We start from the raw sequence: 22,699 nt of genomic DNA, 5'->3' as shown, positions 1-22,699 counted from the left end.
GACTCAATTGAAAGTGACAGAAAAATCTATTAGAGAGGTGGTGTAGGAAATGGTCAGAGAAATTAAGGGGCTCAGAGGGTGCAATTCATCAGTTAGTAAGTTTCCTCTCTTCCAGTGAAACTCTCACTTTTCTACATTTATGGCTCTTACTCTGTGACATGGGGAAGTAATCTCCCATAGAATCTCTCATAGAGTCCCTTAGTTTTGGATTAGAAACAATGTTTTTGGTTCCCACCCCGTCATGCCTAGTCTGCATTTGAGGCCAATATCAGCAACTAATGTCTTGGTCTCTAATTTTACTAGTAAAAGGAGGGGTCAAGTGAATGAAAAAATGTAGAGATGAGAGAAAAATTATTCCCTCTAGATCCATCTTTCTTTTCTTTTATCCTTTGGTTCTTCCAACAGTTAGATTTTCATATGGCAGAAGTTCCCTTCACTCTGTAGGCTAAGTTTTGATATTCTTTGCTACCTGGCTTATAATGACTCTATAAGGAAAAGTCCATGTCACTCAGTTCTATGATAATGGTAAAGCAATTCTGTGGATGCATGTTAGCTTAGTCTCAGTATTCACAGTGCATATACCACACTTCTGAGAAGAGATATTGTGGAAAAGCTGTTTTTCCTCTATGTCACTTTTTTCTTCTTTGCTCACAGATCCTCTTAGAGAAGGATGGCTCGCGGAAATGGCTCTTTCATTACTCAATTCATTTTGGTGGGATTAACAGATCAACCAGATCTCAAGCTCCCTCTGTTCTTCTTATTTCTAGTAATGTATATTGTCACTGTGTTGGGAAATATGGGTTTGATAACTATAATTGGGCTGAATTCACACCTGCACACGCCCATGTATTTTTTCCTTTTTAATTTATCTTTCATAGATTTATTTTATTCTTCTACCTTTACACCCAAAATGCTAGTTAACTTCATATTTAAGCAGAATATTATCTCCTACATGGGTTGCATGACACAGCTTTACTTTTTCTGCTTTTTTAGTATTTCTGAATGCTATGTGCTGACATCAATGGCCTATGATCGCTATGTGGCCATCCATAAACCACTTTTGTATAGCGTTGTCATGTCCCATAAAGTGTGTTCCAGCCTTATGCTTGGTTCATATTTTATGGCATTTTCTGGTGCCACAGCCCACACTGGATGCATGCTGAGACTGACCTTCTGTGATGCAAATACCATCAACCATTATTTGTGTGACATCTTCCCTCTGCTCCAGCTCTCCTGCACGAGCACCTACGTCAATGAGCTGGAAGTTTTCATTGTGGGGGGCATCAATGTCATTGTGCCCAGTGTCGCCATTTTTGTCTCTTATGGTTTTATCCTCTCCAGCATCCTCCACATCAGTTCCACAGAGGGCAGGTCCAAAGCATTCGGTACCTGCAGTTCCCACATTATTGCTGTTTCTCTCTTCTTTGGATCAGCTGCATTTATGTATCTCAAACCATCTTCTGCTGTGTCTATGGGTGAGGGAAAAATCTCTTCTGTCTTTTACACCAATACAGTTCCCTTGATGAATCCCTTAATTTATAGTTTGAGGAACAAAGATGTCAAAATTGCTCTAAGAAAAACCCTCAGTATGAGGAGGTTTTAATCAGAAACAGTATCTGTCTGTGCATTTAGTCCCAAGAAAGGGAGATTCTGTGTGTTTAAAATACTTTTAGTGGCAGCCTTCTTATCTTTTTTTTCTTAACATGGTGAAGGAAATTTGCGTTTTTATATCTAAGTCTTCTTCTTTCTTCACCAATTGCACAGTATCTTCTCCAACTTTTTTGTACTTATTAATAACATTAAGTAAGAAATACATTACCTCTGTCTTTTTATTGTCGTTTTGAATTTTTGTTTCCACTAGGAAAAGAGGAATGGTCTCCAAATGACTGAATTAGGTAACACTAGCTTGACATTCTATTAATAGGCGTGTTCCTATCTGCTGCTCCCTATTAGAAGCATGAATCAGATACTTTGTTTCCCCTTTTATCTTTCCATTCTCTAATTGGAAAGAAAATGTCCTTTAAATGCCAAAGATTGAAGGTGCATAAACACTATCAATTACAATCCATTTTGTGTCTATAAACATTTTGTATCAAGCTTCTTTCGGCAAAGAGTTTTCTTTTTTACCTTTTTATATCAAACTGGCTCACAACAGATTGTCAAAATATATGTTTTGCATGGATGTAAATGAGAATGTTAGAGTGGTTAATGATTTACATAAAGTCACACAGCTTCAAAAGAAAAAACCTAGACTAAACTCTTAGCCTCTGATTTCAAGTATATTTATTACTCTTAAGTATACACTGTATCTTCTTCACTTATTATTTCTGTTTTAGTAGGCATGGAATATGCTAAGTCATTTCTAATTTCATAGTTTGCTGAGCTTTATTCCAGGATGATATATGAATTTCTCTCAGACCAGGTATTCCTTTCTTTGGTTTTTGTTTAGCCAAACAGTTTGATGGTTCTTTTTATTGGAAAATGGAGACCTTCCGAACTAGTATATTGGTGAGTTGACTGGCTCAGATAGGGAGGTTACTTTTTCTGCAAAATGAAAAAACTGCATTTGGAATGCTTACAAGTGTTTGTATTTTATATAACAGAGCATGGGAGATAAGGAGGCTACAAACGTGCCATTAAATCAGGACTCCGTAAGACATATGGCCAATAAATACAATCTCTCCATGTGGGGAGTTGTCATGAGGATTAGGAACTTCATTTCATTCTGAGATTGTATCCTGTTCTGTAGAGTACTGTGAATATATTTCACTGTCCTTAAATCTTTGGTAAAACTATACACACAAGTATAGTAGTAGTGCTTTTGGGAATGAAGGTGAAAAACCTGTGGCCCCATTTTGGGAGGTGGGTAGAGTGAGAGCAGCAGCTAAAGGAGATTTTTAATAAGAGGTATTGAAACTCAAATTAGGAAGAATTTATAAAGTAAAAGATTGGACAGTGAAAGCCCCTACTTATGACTCTCTCCTTTCTGGAAGGCCCTAGAAATGTTATGAAGATCATAGAATTTCTCTGGAAAAATTGAAAGCTTAAATTATTTGATTTTGAAAAGAGTTACATTGACAGGGCTGGGGGACCTGGCAACAACTAAATCACCCCTGTTTTTGTTGGCTTCGGTATGCTACTTCCATATGGATTTTTAGGTACAAAATCTTCAAATTGCAGCAATGACAACTTGAAAGAAATATTTGGTGAATGAATCAAATTGTAACATGTCTTTACTGGAAAATCTGTTGGATTTTTTTTATAAAAATGCAAAAAATGGTACTCAAAATCCTCAATATGATGTGTCAGTGACAGTGTGAATGTTTTCTAAGATAACTGCAATAATATTCATTATTTAACACTTTCCTAGTCTCTACTCAATATTTAGCTAATTTGAAATCTGTCATAGCTAGTTTTTGGCTTGTTTGATTTTTTGTAGACATTTGGCATTACTAACTCCTTCACTTACAGTTTTAAAAGACCATAAATATCCCATTCTTTAAAGATTTTATTTTTTTTTCCTTTTTCTCCCCAAAGCCCCACAGTAAGTAGTTGTATATTCTTCATTGTGGGCCCTTCTAGTTGTGGCAAATATCCCATTCTTTAATCTCAGTATCAACATGTTTCTTGTTAACTTTCCAAGTTCTATTTATATATATTTATATAAAATAGTTGATCTTGGTTGCTGTTTCCTTTGCTTTTTTTTTTTTTTTTCTTTTTTACTTACTGTTCCTTTTGATAAACTTGTTTTTTCTTACAGGAAGAAATATGTGTCTAAACAAGTAAATATATCTGAGCCATTTGGAAACCTATGTAGATATTTCAGAGGTGCATCCACTCTGTTATGAATTTTATCAAGATTTGAAGTTTCCCAGGAGAAGGTTAAACTTGGTCACTAGTTTTTCATTTCATGAGCCTAAAAATTCGAATGAAATCTCTTCATTTTCAGAAAAGATAAACTGGTTTTAAAATTTTTTATCTTTGACTAATGTGAAAAAAAATAAAATAGTTTAAATACAGTTATAATAATTAAGGGTTGTAACTTTTTAAAAGGAGCAAACTAGTTTAGCAGCTTAAGTACATTTTAGTTAGCAATAAACACTACATATCTATCTATTTTGACTTTTTTCAAAATGAGCAATCAAGTCGGGGTACTTTACATGAACAACATAGTTATCCTTAGTAGTTTTTCTACTTTTGTGTTAGGTGAATGGAACTGGCAAGTTTTGAGGGAAGATATGATTATATTAAAATTGTCACAGCTGAAAGTCAAACAGGTAAGCCAAGGAAGTCACCTATTCCTGAGTGCTAGGACAGAGCTGTTTCTGAAGAAACATGAAAGACTAGAAGTAGAAAGGGACAAATATAAAATAATGGACAAAGAAAAGAGCTTACTCAGCACTGACATGTTGATGAGGAAATGTGAAGAAATTACCATTAATTTGATAGAATTCAGTCTGGAATCTATGGATTAAAATTCCAAATTAGTAAAGCCTGGTAAAGCTGAGATTCAATGATATATTTCAATTTGCTCTTGCATTATCCAGACGATAACCTTCTAATATCCTCTCAACAGCAACAAAAGAGCCCTTAGTCCCTAAATTTTTAAAACTCTTCCTGGTCTCAAAGGAAAGCACACATTATAGGTATTTTCATCAATAAATTGTGATCTTTGTTTATTGAAACTGAAGTTTGGAATTTTGTTTCATTAATAAAGTTGATAAGTGTGATAGAATTCAAAGTGCTTTGTAATCAACTATTAAACTCTAGAGAGTGAAAAATTGTCTTTCAAATTTCAGAAAATTGGTGCTGTAGTTGACGTAATTTTGATATTTTACCCATTCTTTTTCTCCTGCTTGGATCCACCACCTCCTAATTTTCCTTACCCTATTACCCACTCATCCTACCTTCTCAGAGGCATTTTCTGATTCCCAAAGACTTGATGAGGGCTTCCTTCTTTGCCTTGCATCCCACTGGTGTTTGTTCTACTATAGCATGTATTTCATTGCATTATAAATGCTTTTTACATTTATTTGTCCATCTCAATAAAGAAGTAAAACTAGAAGCAGATTTTTCCCCTGTTGAAATGAATCAGTTTTTGCCTAGAGCACAATAAAAAAGTATGGATTAAACAAAACCATGTTTTAATGCCACCACTTGTATTACAGGCATACGGAAGAAAATGGAGTTAAGACTTTACACTTTCTCATCACTCTAAGTGATGTACATATATGCTCACTGAGGATGGTAAGTGTAGCTGACTTAGCAGTCTGAGAGGCTCAAGAAACTGGGCTTTTCTTCTGTTAAGGGAGGAAACAAACTGAAAACTTCTATCAGACAGTCTTGGCAGATTTAAGTCTTATTATCTTTGATACCCTGGAGACAGATGTCTAATTTGACTCTTATGGGGCCAACTAGGTATAGTCCTGACACTTGCAGAGAGTTGCAAGACATGCAGGGGCTCACATGTCCATGCTTAAGTCATATATACAGATGTATATGCATATACAACAGTCTCCCCTAATCTGCAGTTTCACTTTCTATGGTTTCTGTTACCTGTGGTCAACTGCCATCTGAAAATGTTAAATAGAAAATGACAGAAACAAACAACTCATAAGTTTTAAATTGTAGGCCATTCTGAGTAGAGTGATGAAATCTTGCACTGTCTTTTCCCATCTTGCCCGTGAAGTGAATCATCTCTTTATCCAGTGTATCCACATTGTACACATTGCCTTCCCATTAGTTACTTAGTAGCCACCTTGGTTATCGGATCAACTGTCATGGTATCACAGTGCTTGTGTTCAAGTAACCCTTATTTTATGTAATAATGGCCCTAAAGTACAAGAGTAGTGATGCAGGCAGATCAGATATGTAAAAAAGAAGTCATAAAGTGCTTCCTTTAAGTGAAAACGTGAACATCTTTGACTTAATAAGGAAAGAAAAAATAGTATGCTGAGGTGGCTAAGATCTATGGTGAGAACAAATCTTCTATTATGAAATAGTGAAGAAGAAAAAAGAAATTGAGGCTAGTTTTTCTGTTGACCTCAAGCTGTGAAAATTACAGTCACAGTGCGTGATAAGTGTTTAGTTAAGATAGAATTTGGTACTCTCTGTGGTTTCAGACATTCACTAGGGGTCTTGGAAAATATCCTCCATGGATAACGGGAGACTAGTGTACATACATTAATATATATATGTGTGTATATATACATATGTGTGTGTGTGTGTTTATATAAAACAATTTGAATTTTAGAAACTATGCAATAAAAAAACCTTAGGTTTTGAATTTAGTTTTACCTAAACACCATTAAATTTGGGATTATCTATTTTTATCAACAAACTGAGTGTCTATATCTAGGTTGTTGCTTAATTTTACCCTTTTCCCCTACTCAGCTTTGACTTAGAACTGTTAGCAATATGTTACTTGACAACTCTAAGGCTAGATCTATGTCCATGTTTAGAATTTTTTTAAATGAATTTTCTGAGATACACTAGGTTACAAATACTTTATCCAAATAAAGAGGAAATTGAACAGGAAATTTAAAAAGAAATAAATATTGGAGAGCCATGTCCCCTGAGTGGGGAATATTTCAACAGATGTATTGTGTTTATCCATGAACTTGATCAGTTTTATGACCACAAATTTTTTCTAATTTTAAAATAAAAACATTTTATTTAAGTACTAGTTCTTAAAGAAACTCCTTAAATAGAATATTTTAGAGCAAATGAAATTAATTTTTCATTTTAGGAGACAACATCATAGCAGCAATACCCCAAATCCCTGGCTTCTAAAAAAGAGAAGCAATCTAAAGAGAAGGAAAACTCATGTCAAGGAACATGTTAAACATGGAGGATACAAAGATAAATCAGACAGGGATACTAATTCATCGAAAAGGTCATGTTTAAAGTGGAGTTTTGCAAAAATTTCATCTTAGGGAAGAGTAATGGCTATGCAAACCCCCTAAGGTGCTACTTTTGGCATGTTTGAAAAACAGTAAAGGCTACTGTACTGAATGAAAGGAGTGAGAAAGATTGTCAAAGGAGACAAGGACAGAGATGTAACACGGGGCAAGATCACACTGGATCTTGTAGGCAGTTGTGAAATGTGAGCTTTTTCTTTCAGTGAAATGAGTACAGGAGTTTAACACATAATCTGACTTATGTTTTTAAAAGATAATCCTAGTTTCTTTTTTGGGGAATAAGCCATGGAAGGCAATGGATAAAGCAGAGATCCAGCTAGGAGAGCTTTGCAGTAATTCTAGTAGGAAGATTGGTTTCTCAAATCAAAGTGGTAGTGACATAGGTGGGATGTACCTTGGGATTATGTACATACTATATGTTTCAATTTAGTCATATTTTACTGCATAAAATTTGGAAACCTTCTTTGCAAATGATACCTTAAGCAAATCAGTGGATGGTAGTGGGTTAGGAAAAAATACAGCTTAATTGTAGGTAACAGAAATAGGATTAATATATATTGTATTCAACAATTGGTCAACAAATGAGAACAACCTCACAGAAAGTGCGGAAAGAAAATAAACTGACAAGCCATATAAAAGCAAATTCAAATGGTTTAAATATTTATGAAAAGCTGCTTGAGCTCAATAATAGAAGAATGCAATTTAGAAAAATTGGAGAAGGAAAGCAAGTCCTACACGTTCTCTGCGGGAATGTGAATTATTATAGCCTTTGAGAAAAACATTTGACTATATATTAAACTGAAAGACAACTATATGACATTTTATTTCATCAAAATAAAAATACTGGCATATAATGTGTAAGTATAATGAAGGTTTACTTCAGCATTGCTTTTCATGGTAAAACCTGAAAATACAGAGGTTTTCTATCAATGTGAGATGGTTGGATAAGAAAGTGAAAGGATAAAAACTGGCTATTCCAGAGTTTTTATCATAAACTGATGTTGAATCTTGTCAAATTCTTTCTCTGTGTCTATAGAGATAATTGTGTGATGATGAAAACTCTCAAAAAAGTGGGTACTGAAGGAAAATACCTCGACATAATAAGGACTGTATGTGACAAACCCACAGCAAACATCAGACTCAATTGTGAAAAACTGAAAGCTATTCCTCTAAGAATATGAATAATTCAAGGATGCCCATCTCACCACTCCTATTCACCATAGTATTGGAAGTCTTAGCCAGATCAATTAGGGAAGAATAAGAAATAATAGGCATCCAAATTGGAAAGAAGTAAAACTGTGACTGTTTATGGATGACATGGTTCTATATATAGAAAACCCTAAAGAATCCACCAAAAAACTATGAGAAACAATTAATAAATACTGTAAAGTTGCAGGTTACAAAATCAACATACAAAAGTCAGTTGTACTTTTATACACTAACAATGAACTAGCAGAAAGAGAAATTAAGAAAAGAATTCCATTTACAATTTCAACAAAGAGAATAATGTATGCGGGAATAAATTTAACCAAGTAGGTAAAATATGTATATGGTGAAAACTGTAAGATGTTATTGAAAGAAATTGAAAAATTATATAAAGAAATGGAAAACTATCTCATTCTCATGGATTGGAAGAATAAACATAGTCAAAATTTCAATATTACCTAAAGCAATCTACAGATTCAATGCAATTCCCAGTCAGAATCCCAATGACATTTTTCATGGAACTAGAACAAAGAATTGTAAAATTTACATGGAACAAAAAAGTCTGAATAGCCAAAGCCATGCTGAGAAAAAAGAACAAAGCTGGAGATATCACACTCTCTGAATTCAAAATATACTAAAGCTATAGGAATCAAAACAACTTGATAATCTCCAAAAATCAGACATCTAGAACAATAGAAAAAAATTAGGAGCCCAGAAATAAAACTAAACATCTATGGACAGCTAATCTTTGACAAAAAAGCCAAAACAAACAATAAAGGAAAATCTCTTCAAATGGTGTTGTGAAAACATAACAGCCACAAGCAAAAGAATGAAAGTAGACCATTATCTTACATCACACACAAAAATTAACACAAAATGGATTAAAGACTTGAATCTAAGCCCTAAAACCGTAAAACTTGTAGAAGAAAACATAGGCAGTGTGCCTTTGATACTAACCTTAGCAGTATCTTTTTAAGTAGCATGTCTTTTCAGGCAAGAGAAACAAAATTAAAAATAAACAAATGGGAATATTTCAAAGCAAAATTTCTGCATGACAAAGGAAACCATCAACAAAGTGAAGAAACAACTCACTAACTGGGAGAAAATATTTGCAAATAACATACTCAGAAGGGCTTAATTTCCAGAATATAAAAAGAACTCATATAACTCAACACCAAACAAATGAGCAACCTGATCAAAAATGGGCTGCGGTTATGAACAGATGTTTTTCCAAAAAAGATATACAGATGGCCAACAGGCACATTAAAAGACATTCATCATCACTAATTATTAGGAAAATGTAAATCAAAACTATAATGAGATATCACCTCATGTCTGCCAGAATACCTATATTCAATAAGAGAAAAAAATAAGTGTTGTAGAGGATATGGAAAAAAGGGAACACTCATACACTTCTGGTGGAAATGAAAACTGATGCAACCACTATAGAAAAGAGTATGGAGACTCCTCAAAAAATTAAGAATAGAACTACCATATGATCCAGCTATTCACTTCTGGGTATTAATATAAAGAACATGAAAACTCTAATTCAAAAAGATGCATGCACCCCTATATTCACTGCTGCATTATTCACAGTAGCCAAGACTTGGGTGCAACACATGTACCCATCAAAGGATGAATGGATAAAGAAGATATGGTGTATATATATATACATATACCATGGAATACTACTTAGCCATAAAAAAGATGAAATTGTGCTATTTGAGACAACATGGATGGGCCTTGAGGATATTATGCTAAACAAAATAGGTCAGACAAGGAAAGACAAATACTGTGTGATTTCACTCATGGTTGGAAGATACACAAAGAAACACATAGATAAGAACAGATTGGTGTTTACTAAAGAGGAAGAGGGTTGGAGTTAGGTGAAAAAGGTAAAGGAGCACACATATATGGCAATAATTGGAAACAAGACTTTTGGTGGTGAACATGATGCAGTCTATACAGAAGCCAAAATATAATGAGGTACACCTGAAATTTATACAATGTTATAAGCCATTGTGACCTCAATAAAAATAATAAAAAATAGATATTCCATGCACATAATAATCAAAGAGAGTAAGCTGGCTATTCTAATATAAGATAAAACAGATATAAATGAAAAATTAGAAGAGACAGAGTACATTAATAAAAAGTTAAATAGGGCAAGAAAATATGAAAATTATAAACATTTACGTATCTAGTAACAGATCATGGTAATATATGAGGCAAAAGCTGACAGAATTGAAGAAAGAAATAATTCTACAGTAATAGTTGGAGACTTCAATACTGACTCTCAATAAGGGATAGAACAAGGAGATAATTAAGAAAATAGAGGAATTTAGTAGCACAACAAACCAAACAGATGCATCAGAATACAAAATGTTAAACCGAGTGCAGCAGAATACAAATTTTCACAATTGCACTTTGAATATTTTCCAGAATAGACCATAAATTAGGCCACAAATTAAGTCTCAATAGATTTAAAATTTAAATTTTATAAAAGATGTCTCCTCTGACCACAATGGGATGAAGTTTAAAATCAATAACAGAAGGAAAACTGGAAAACTCACAAATTTGCAGAAATTAAACAATGCACTCTTTGCAAGCCAATAGATCAAAAAAGAAATCACAGAGGAATTTAGAAAATACTTAGAGATGAATGAAATTAAAATTACAGCATACCAAAACATATAGGATACAGCAAATGCAGTGATAAGGGAGACATTTATAGCTATACATATTTACATTGAAAAATAAGAAAGATCTCAATTCACCAACTTCACTTTACAACTTATGGAACTAGGAAAAATAAGAACAAACTAAACAAAAAACTAGCAGAAAGAAAGAATTAATACACATTAAAACAAAGATTAATGAATTAGAGAATAGAAAAGAGACAGAGAAAATCAATAAATCCCAAAGTTAGTTCTCTGAAAAAAATCAACAAAATTGAGAAACTTTTACCTATATGGACTAAGATAAAAAGACTTAAATTACTAAAATCAGAAATGAGGGTGGGGACATTGTCAATGATTTTACAGAAATAAAAAGGATTATAAAGGAATGCTATAAACAGCTGTATGCCAACAAATTGGATAATCTAGGTGAAAGGAAAAAAATACTATAAACAGAAAAGTAGGAAGATTAAATCATGAAGACATAGAAAATCTGAATAAACATATAACTAGTAAGGAGACTGAACCATTAACTAAAAGTCTGCCAGCAAAAAAACCTCCTATATTTAATGGCATCACTGGTCCATTTTAGCAAACATTTAAAGAATAATTAACACTAATTCTTCTCAAACTTTTCCTGAATGTTGAAGAGTAGGAATACCCTTTCTTACTGATTCTTCAAGGCCAGCAATACCTTGACACCAAAGCCAAAGATGCTACAAGAAAAGAAAACTATAGACCAATATCCCTTATGATCACTAATACAAAAACCCTCAAAAAACCCCCAAAATACTAGTGGGGCTGGCCCCGTGGCCAAGTGGTTACGTTTGCGCTCTCTGCTGCAGGCAGCCCAGTGTTCCGTTGGTTCGAATCCCGGGCGCGGACATGGCGCTGCTCATCAAACCACGCTGAGGCAGCGTCCCACATGCCACAACTAGAAGGACCCACAATGAAGAATATACAACTACATACCTGGGGGCTTTGGGGAGAAAAAGGGAAAAAATAAAAAATCTTTTAAAAAAAAACACTAGTAAACCAAATTCAGCATCATATTAAAAGGATTATTCACCATGACCAAGAGGAATTTATTCCTAGAATACAAGGATGGCTGAACATATGAAAATTGATCAATGTAGCAAACTACAACAACAGAATGAAGGGCAAAACTACATGATCATCTCAATTGATGCAGAAAAAGTATTTGACAAATTACAGTACCCTTTCATGATAAGGATAGTCAACAAATTAAGAATAGAAGGTAACGACCTTAACATAATAAAAGACAGACTTGTAAAACCCACAGGAAACATCATACTCAATGGTGAAAAATAGAAAGCTTTTCCTCTAAGATCAAGAAGAAGGTAAGGATGCCCACGGCTGCCAATTATATTCAACAAAGTGCTGGAAGTTCTAACTAGAGAATTAAGCTAGAAAAAGAAATAAAAGTCATTCAAATAAGAAATAAAGAAGTAAAACTACTTCTCTTCACAAATTATACGATCTTATATGTAGATAATCCCAAATATTCTACAAAACAATGTAAGAACTAGTAAATGAATTCCACAAAGTAGCAGGAGAAAAGTCCGCACACAGAAATGACTGGCATTTCTATAACTAACAATGAACAATGCTAAAGAGAAATTTTAAAAGCAATTATTTTTATGATAACATGAAAAAGAATCAAAAACTTAGGAATTAACTAAGGTAGTGAAAGGCTCCTACAATGAAAACTGCAAAACACTGCTGAAAGAAATTACAGAAGACATAAATAGAAACACATCTCATGTTCATGGATTAGAAGACTTAGTACTTTTAGGATGTCAATACTACTCAAAGTGATCTACAGATTCAATAGAATACTCACCAAAATCCCAACGATATTTGCTGCAGAAATAGATGAACCCATCCTAAAATTTATACGGAATCTCAAGGGACCCTGAATAACCAAAAAATATCTTAAGAAAGAAAAGAGAATTTTAGGGAACTCACAGTTCCTAGTTAAAAACTTACTACAAAGCTAGCATAATCAAGAGCATGGTAATGGCATAAACACTGACAACGGAATAGAATAGTGCTCATAAATAGTGTCCATCCATATATGGTCAAATAATTTTTGACAAGGGTGCCAAGACAACCAAAAGGGAAAAAGACTGTCTTTTCAAAAGATAGTGTTGGAAAAACTGGATATCCATATGCAAAACAGTGAAGTTGGACACTTACCTAACACTATATACAAAAATTACTCAAAATGGATAAGACAAATATAACTCCTAAATATGTGAAACACTTAGAAGAAAATATAGGGCAAAAATTTACAGTATTTGATTTGGCAATGATTTCTTGGATATGACACCAAAGGCACAGGCATCAAAAGAAAAAATAGACAAATTATTCATTATAAAAATGAAATGAAAATTGTGCTTCAAAAGTCACCATCATCAGAGAAAAAAGCCAAGCCAATGGATGGGAGAAAATTCACATTAACAGTAGTGAATTCATCAACATTCCTCCTAGCCTAGTTTCTGTTAGCCTCTTCTCATTTTTATTAATGATAATGCCATTCTCTTTGTTTCCAGGAGCCTAACACATGGTCACTTTGAACTTCTTCCTCGTGCTCTGTATCTCATATTTTCCATGTCATGTGAAATCTTGTGTCTCCCAAGTCACACTTACCTTATTACTACATGGGCTTTCTGTTGAAGTGCTGTCTCAAAATTCCTCTGATTCAACATGCATCACTTCTGGGTTCATTTTATTACGAAAGTGAACCACATCAATAAATGAATCACATTTTTCTGCTATTCAACATCCTTTAATGACTCCTCATAACATCAAAGCCCAAATGTAAAAAAGAGCAATAAAATATTTGAATTTATTCTGACTCAGTTTTATGAATTGATTTTCAGCTTATTCCGCATGTACTCTTGACCTTAATTAAAATGGAGTGGTCATTCTTCCCCCCATAAACATGTGTTTTCCTGTCTCCATACATTTCGCCATCACTTTTGTCCTAATAATGCTTTTCCTCTGACTATGCCACTGATCAAATCACCGGCTTTAAGATTTCTCTCTTCAAACTTTCCAATTTATTAGTGAAGTTCTCTTCTAAGGCAAAAATATGATTCTTTGTATTCTTATCAGTACGCAGCATTGCAATGTCCGTGTAGAGGCTTGTACATTATAGGCCTCTGTTAGATGTTTTTTGAATAAATGATTGTAATAGTGAGTACATGTAAACACATAGAAGTTCCTCAAAAAATTAAAAGTAATTTTTAACAATCTTATGATCCATCAATCCCACTTCTGGATGTATCTACGAAAGAGCTGAAATCTTAAAGAGAATCTCGTGTTCACTGTGGCACTATTCATAATAGCCAAGATATGGAAACAACACAAATGTCCTTTGAAAGATAAAGGAATCAAGAAAATGTAGTGTATACATACAATGGAATAGTATTCAGCCTCAAAAAAAGAATGAAATCTTACCATTAAAAAATATGGATTAACCTTAAAAATATTATGCTAAGTTCAATATGTTATAGTTACAGAAGGACAAATACTTCATGATTTCACTTATATGAAGCATCTAAAAAAGTCAAATGTATAGAAGTAGGAAATAGAATGATGGTTACTGGAGGATGAGGAGAGGAAGATAGGGGAGTTGTAGTTCAATGGATATAAAGTCACACTTATACAAAATGAATAAGCTCTACAGATCTGCTGCACAACATAGTACCTATTGTTAACAATATGGTATCATACACTTAAAAATTTGTTGAGAGGGTAGATCTCATGTTGAGTGTTCTTACTGACAAAAGAAAATGTCAAAAAAACACAAAAGGACACAAAGAAACTTTTGGAGGTGATGAATATGGGGTTTTTAAATATGTTTTTTAGAAATAAGTCAGAGGGAGAAAGTCAAATACCATATGGTCTCACTCATAAGTAGAAGATAAAAACGACAAAAAAACAAAGAACACATAGCATTGGAGATTTGACTGGTGGTTACCATTGGGGAAGGGGGAGGGGGGGCAAAAGGGGTGATTAGGCTCACATGTGAGAGGATGCACTATAATTAGTGTTCAGGCGGTGAACATGATGTAATGTACACAGAATTCGAAGTATGATGTACATCCGAAAAAAATAAAAATTTAATAATAATAATTTTTTTAAAAGATTGTCTCCTGAACTAACATCTGTTGCCAATCTTCTTTTTTTTAATATTTTCTCCCCAAAGCCCTCCCAGTACATAGTTGTATATTCTAGCTGTGAGGATGAATATGTTTATTACCTTGGTTGTGATGATGGTAACATGAGTGTATGCTTATATTCAAACACATCAAATTGTATAGATTATGTACAATTTTTTGTATACTAACTATACCTCAATAAAGCTGGAAAAATATTAATACATGTCTCAGGTAGAGTTCTATGCATTGTTTTGCAAATGTTAAACACAATATAAGACACAGCCTCATCTATTTAACATATAAAAATGTTACTGTAATATCTACCATTTTAACATGCTAACTCTAGAGCTATGGTGTCCAATATAGCAGCCACTGCGCTCACGACTGAGCACTGAAATGTTGCCAGTCCAAATGGAGACGCTTTGAAGGTGTAAAATATACACCAGGGTTGTAGACTTAATACAAGCAAAAAATGTAAATTATCTCATTTATAGTACTCATATGTTGAAATGAAAATGTTTTAGGTATTCTGGGTTAAATAGAACATATTAGGAAATTAATTTTGCCTGTTTCTTTTGACTTTTTAAATGTAGCTACTAGAAAATTTAAAATTACCTATGTGACTCTTATTTGGGGCTCATATTATATTTGTATTGGAGTGTACTACTCTGAGGAGCATTTAATAGGACAAAATAACTCCTTTACATGCTTCTTCCATTTGCACCACAGTTTATGCCCATTAAGGAGACATTTTCAGCCTCTTTCTAATAAGAACTCTCTGAAACTTTAAAAGACTTAGGACGCTTACTGACGGTAGTTAAAGAGGAAGAGGTTTTACTATATCTTGATTTTGGGAGACTTACTCATAAATGGGATACCATCTGGAATATTGCAATACTTCAATTTGTAAAGCATGAGAGATAGAAATTTCTATTCCAATGAAATTGGCAGAGGCTCTACATTTGGGATGTTATTATAAGGGAATAACCCCTGACCACACTAGGTGTGATTTGTGTGTACCTACGTTAAGGGAACTGTAGTTCCTATACACAGTCTCACAGTTTTTCACCTTGTTGTAAAACACTAGAAGTGATCATTGAGTAAGTGACTAGCCTTAGAGCAGAGAAATATTAATTAACTCTCAGGTCGAAAGTTAGGAGGACCTAGAGAGTGAAGACACAGAACATTATACCCTCCACTAAAATGGGGAAAAGGAAATTTCTAGTGTAGAAACAATTTGAGTAGAAGATGGTCTCTAAGAAGACACATGAACAGAAGGTCAAGAAATGCATGCGTCTTGTTCTTCTGAGGTAAGCCTGTACTGCTGTATACTTCCCTCTTAGTACTGCTTTTGCTGCATCCCATAAGCTTTGGTATGTTGTGTTTTTCATTTTCATTTATGTCCTGGCATGTTGCACACGGAACAAATGACAGCATTTTATTTTCTCTGATCAAATCTGTAAATATTTTATTTTTTAAAATTACTTCATTTTTATGAAAATAATTTATACTAATTTCAAAGACATTCCGATAAGATAAAAAACTAAAATGGAAGAGCAATAAAAGTCGTCTCACATTTGATTACACACACACACAAAGTAAAATATCAGTAATTAATCATATATAGAGACATATATACACAGATACACAGAATAGATAGAAATTATTAAAATAGTCTCATGTTATGCAAGCTTTAATAAACAAAAACATTATATAAATTTATATAAATTTTCCTGATCATGGAAGAAGAAAAATAACTCAATTTTTTTTTTTTGAGGAAGATTAGCCCTGAGTTAACTGCTGCCAATCCTCCTCTTTTTACTGAGGAAGACTAGCCCTGAGCTAACATCCATGCCCATCTTCCTCTACTTTATATGTGGGACACCTACCACAGCATGGCTTGCCAAGTGGTGACATGTCCACACCTGGGTTCCAAACCAGTGAACTCAGGGCCTCCAAATCAGAACATGCGCACTTAACCATTGTGCCACTGTCCTGGCCCTGGTAACTCAATTTTTAATGGAACATATTTCAATGGAAGGTATTGCTTTGGATAACATGCAGTGAAATGTTCCAGTGCTCAAGAGAAAAACCAATACCAATTGTGCCAGACTTAGGGAAATATACCATGTCAGTAATATTACCTATTGCTAGTAATGTTACTCCATTAATAGAAAGGCAGCTGTCCTTCTTGACTGTACTTCACATAGAAAACTTATATCATTCACATAAATAGATTCTAAAATTGCTCTTGGTATCTTTTTACTTGCTCATTCCTAATGTCAGTTCTGTATAACTCTGACATACATAGTGTGTGAATTCACATGGAATCTCCCTCCAGGTTATCTAAGAGCTGTTTGTTCTCCTCTTGGAGGTACAATTTAAGGGCTTAATATGTTTTTGTCCACTTCTTTAACCTGGTAGTATGGAGGCAGAGTGGAGGAGAGAATTTTTGTATGTACCTCATATTTAATGAATGGGGAGCTGTGCTTTCTTCGGAGATTTTGCTTTATGTGTTGAATCAGGATACACTCCACCTATTCAGGAGGGGAACTTATGCCCATTGGGATAGTCTTGGAATTCAGCTCATTGCTAAAATTCAGTATGGAGCTTTGGAGACTTTGCTTTCATTAGAGAAGATCTCTTTAACTTGCAGTTTACAGGTCTGAAAACTTGGATAGGAAGTTTATTTTCACTAATCTATAACTAAAATGTAACATTACCTTCAAGTCAGAATCTTAGTAACAAATCCTGTTAAAATATGCAATATCTATGACTTTGTCACCAGTAGAATCACACCATATTTTCCTACCACATTAAAGTTGTTGCACATTTCTCAAAGGGATTCTTAGAATGAAATTAAGGTTCTGATCATGAACATTTATACTCACCCTTACTTCAAATTACAGTATTGTATCTGCCACTAAATTTTGCCATTTAATTCATTAATAAAGAACTATTTGCATATATTATATGTATAGCATATATAATACATATATTAATGTACATAATATACACTAATATATATTTATAGGTATATTACTGTCACAATTTTTAAAAATATTTTGATAATCATAGTTTTAATCTTATATATTTTATCCAGTTAGAGACATTATTCTAAGAAAGAACTTAATTCTTTATCTCACAACCTAAAGTGTTTCTGATTCAAAAAAGGATTAAGCACTTCTTCATTAGAGGAATCCCTAATAGTTGTATGTAATATCTCTTCCTAATCCCTTCCACATAGGTAATAGCTCTTCCTAACTTTGGTTTGTGCACTCCTTAGTCCTAAGAGGAAAAATAATAAGAATCTGTCTCTGGCCATCACTCTATCTCCAAAATGATGATAGTAAAATTTCCCAGAGTCTCATGAAGCTAGCAGTTTCTATCACTACCATAACTTGATGCTCACTTCATGGACTTTAATTTTTTTTTTGTATTTCATACATATATCAAATCAGTGATTTTGTAATTTGTGCTTATCATTCTTACCAGAAACTCAGGTTCACATTTTTGTTTCTGTCATTCAAAAAGCTCTTATTAGTGTTTTTTCTTTCCCATTACTGGACTTTACTAAGGTTATTTTGCAAAGTTAATGCTGAGGACCATTCCATGGTGAATTTTTTCACAATAATCTCATTTTCCTGATCACCTAGGGCCACCTAATTGGAAACTTAAAAAAAATAACATTTTATATAAATGTCCTTATTTTCCTGGAAATCTCTGAATATTTGATACTATTGGCTACTCACTCTTTACTGAAACTCTCTGTTTTGGATATTGCAAAGACTGCAAGAGGTTGGATAATTGGAAGAATTCACAAGAATTCATGTAAGGCTTTTAATGAAGACAATGGGGACAGAGGGTGGAGCTAGGTATCAGGAGCCTAAGAAACTTCCAGTTGTAGCTTTCTAGAGTCCTTCTTGTTGGCAGAAGATGGATTTATTCCCCTGACTGAAACACCAAAATTTGCATGATGTATCTTATTTTAAATAATTTTTTTATCTTATACCTAAAGTCATTTAACAAATATTAATTAAACTAACTCTAGGCACTCTTCAACACATTCTAAGTACAATAATGAACAAGACAAGCAAAGTCTCTGCTGTCATGCAGCTTATATCTTAGAAGGATGAAACAAACAATAAAATAAATCAACAAGATAATGTATGGTACTGAAAGGAAAACAGGATACTATGACTCTGAGGCAATTTAGACTGAGTGGTCAGGAAAGGCTTTTCTGAAGAAGTGATAATTAAAGCAGAATCTCAGTATGAATAAGATTCTAGGCATGTGAGGACCTTGGTATAGAACATTCTAAGCAGTGGGGAAAACTGCTACAAAAGACGGAAAGCTTTTAATAGATCTGAGGAGCAGAGAGTAGACTTTGGTAGTTAGACCATTGTGATAGATGGTTATGTTTTCATAAAATCAGAGCAGAAAATATATGACGTCAATTTTTGTCGTTATTGGTGATGTTAAGTTTAATCATTAGGTTAAGATGGTTCCCACTAAATTTACTATTGTAAAAGTATTCCTTTCCCTTTGTTATTAATAAATAATCTTTGACATGATACTTTGAGATTGTGTGTATATCTTGTTCTTACTCCCCTATAATTTTTTACCCACTGATTTTAGTTTTCATTGATGATTCTTACTTAAATCAATTATTAATATGTTCACTGCAGCATAAGTTTGTAATTTTATCATTCCTTTTATATTTGTTAGTTGATGTTGTCTGTAATGAAGAGTTTTCCCTTTTATACTATTTATTTTATTATTGTCTTTGTTATTTTTACATCAGTAAGGACTGATGATTCTCAGAAACCATCCATTTTGGTGTTCAAATTGTCCAAAATTTGTGCACTAGGATCCCTTTCAAGTTAACTCATTGTCTTTTTGACACATGTCCATAAATTTGGGGCACTTATTTACCCTATGGAATAATAGATGTTCCAGGCTCATCTTGAATTTTAGATACCTCACTTTGGAATTTGCCATTTCTCCGTGAAGTCCTGGTTTTATTTTAGCGTGGTGTGATATTTAGAAACCAAATATCATTGGGTGAGAGGTATAATCTTTGTTACTTGAATGTCATTGTTTCTAGGCTCTTTTAGTGGAAAAAGCAAGAGCAATCTATTAATTGTGGCTTCCCATTTATTTACAAGGACAACCAAACTTTTCATACTTGCCTCAGTCCCTACAGATTTTGCCTCCTTCCCTCCATCATCCCTCTGATAGCACCTTTCATTATCCTGCCTCTGTTCATTCTGCTTACAGAGCACTTCCCACGGTGCTGTTTCTTAAATGTGCCTGAACATCCTCCTCTTTCAGAGATTGTATTTCATGTTCTCTTTGCCTGAATTTTCTTCTTTAGTCATGTAGTTTGATTCTTCACCTCCTTCAGGTTTCTATTCAAAAGTCAGATTTCTCAGACTGTGACCTCCGTGTTTAAAAGAGTAAGCCCCACCCCACCCTCAGCACCCAACCTGCTTCTCTGCTTTAGTTTCCCTATAGCACTTATTCCCATTAGATATAGTATGTTTTCTTGTTCATTTGTTCGTGATTTTCTTCCCATGAGGGTAGGATATTTTGTCTGCCTGGCACATAGTTGTCCAGCAAATACTTGTTGACTAACTGAGATAAATTAATCACAATGGTGTAGTGAGGCTTAGAGATTATTCTGAATACTGGGAAAGTAAATAGTGAGCAATTAAGGAAGTCACCTTGAGATTCAATTGGAATGAGTCAAAATATCCAATACATTGGAAAGAAAATATGTAAATTAAAATTATAGTGAAAATGTAAACTTAGAAACTATTTTGTCCCTTTTTGCCATCCTCAACCTCAACCTCCACCCCCATTTGAGATCTTCACAAGACAGATATGATATTTGATGATTATAACAACAGCTGGAAGACTTATGAAAATAATATTTCTTCTTGTTTACTAGAAACTAGATTCTCTTGAAATTATACTAAGAAATGTCTATTGCTTTTGCAACCTTGTTGTATATTAAAATGTAAATTTCTCAGGGAATTTACACACTTAGCCATTATTAAACATTGCAACTTTAAAATAGGTTTGGTCAGGAATTTTTTGTTTAGCAAGAACATTTACACAAAGGAACAGATCTGAGATACATATAGATAGGTAAATAGATAGAGATGGAGATACATATCTCTGTTTCATCTATCTATCTATCTGTCATCTATAAGCATAGACCAGTAAGTAAGAATGTAGGCTAGGAAGACTGTTTCTTGAGTTGTTAGGAGATTAGAGAGAGTATAAGGGCACTGGGTCTTGGGAGTAGGCACTGCTAAAGAGGAAGTGAGTGTCACCAAAAGTAAATATTCAGACATTTTAGCTTAAGATAGACATTGACTTGAAACTGATTAGTTAATCTTAAAAAGAAGCAGAAGTAAAAACAAAAATAAATTTTTAAAAGTGTTATTTACTTTTAAAAGTGCTGTTTTCTACACATATTCAGAAAGTATCCCACCATACATAACTTTTTTAGAGATTCTTTGACATCCTTGTTCCTAAGGCTGTAGATAAGGGGGTTAAGCATGGGAATCACGGTGGTGTAAAACACAGAGGACACCTTCTCCTGTGTTGTGTCACTGGTAGATGGTTTAAAATACATAAAGATGATGGAGCCATAGAAGACCCCAACAGCTGCAAGGTGGGAGCTGCATGTACTGACAGCTTTGGACCTGCCTTCACCTGAGCGGATGCACATGATGCTGGAAAGGATGAAGGCATAAGAGGTGAAGATGGCTAAAGCACATGCAAATACATTGAATCCAACCAAAATCATCACCAGAAGTTCCTTTGTGTAGTCTCTTGAGCAAGATATATTCAGAAGAGGAAGGATGTCACAGAAGTAATGGTGAATGATATTAGTTCCACAGAAAGAGTGACTAGCTATGTAGCTGGCATGAACCAAGGCTCCAATGGCCCCTACTATATACACACTCATGACCAGTAGAAAACAAACTCTGTGGGACATGGTGACATTGTAGAGCAAGGGGTTACAGATGGCAACATAACGATCATATGCCATGACTGTCAGCATGTAAGAGTCACCAATACCAAAGAAGCAGAAGAAAAAGAGCTGGGCCATGCACTCAGGAAGGGAGGTGAAATTCTTCTCTGACATGAAGTTCACCAACATCTTGGGAATTATGGCAGAGGAGAGGCAGAGATCTATGAAAGATAAATTACTGAGAAAATAATACATGGGAGTGTGAAGCTGAGAACTGATCCTGATTAAAAAGACTAAGCTAAAGTTTCCCACTATGGAGACCATGTAGATAAATAAAAACAGGAAGAATAGAGGGATCTGGAGTCCTGGCTGATCTGTTAACCCCTCAAGGATAAACTCAGTTACTGAAGAATGATTTCCTCTATGCATGCTTCTTCCAGGCTGAGTGGTTTGGGGAAGATGTTCTCATTAGAAAGACATTGTCATCCAACAGAATTTAGTGAACCAAGATCTGATAAATGACATAATATCTAACTGACATAAAATGTCAGGAAACCAAGAGACTACAACACACTTTTAATTGAAGTCTTTATCAAGAAGTCAATACCTCATTTGGCTTCATTACTCCATGTGACATCTAGAAGTGAAAATCATTTTGTCTCCACAAATTGTTTTAGATTCCCCTATAAATGAAAAATAATTGTTCTGTTATTCAGT

General features: G+C 34.0%; 2 protein-coding genes across 2 annotated transcripts; one reads left to right on the top strand and one right to left on the bottom strand.

The window, feature by feature from the left end:
- The first annotated feature begins 670 nt into the window (after positions 1-670).
- On the top strand, positions 671-1,603 carry LOC124225074 (olfactory receptor 8B3-like). The gene has a single exon (XM_046637484.1). It carries the CDS (start codon positions 671-673, stop codon positions 1,601-1,603), a length of 933 nt encoding a protein of 310 aa, XP_046493440.1.
- Positions 1,604-21,454: 19,851 nt separating this feature from the next.
- Positions 21,455-22,411, bottom strand: LOC124225792 (olfactory receptor 8D1-like). The gene has a single exon (XM_046638454.1). The coding sequence runs from the start codon at positions 22,409-22,411 to the stop codon at positions 21,455-21,457; it is 957 nt and encodes a 318-aa protein (XP_046494410.1).
- Between the last annotated feature and the right edge of the window lie 288 nt (positions 22,412-22,699).

The sequence above is a fragment of the Equus quagga genome, chromosome 14 (genome assembly GCF_021613505.1).
Source record: "Equus quagga isolate Etosha38 chromosome 14, UCLA_HA_Equagga_1.0, whole genome shotgun sequence".
NCBI lineage: Eukaryota > Metazoa > Chordata > Mammalia > Perissodactyla > Equidae > Equus > Equus quagga.
This window is presented reverse-complemented; position numbering and strand designations above follow the sequence as displayed.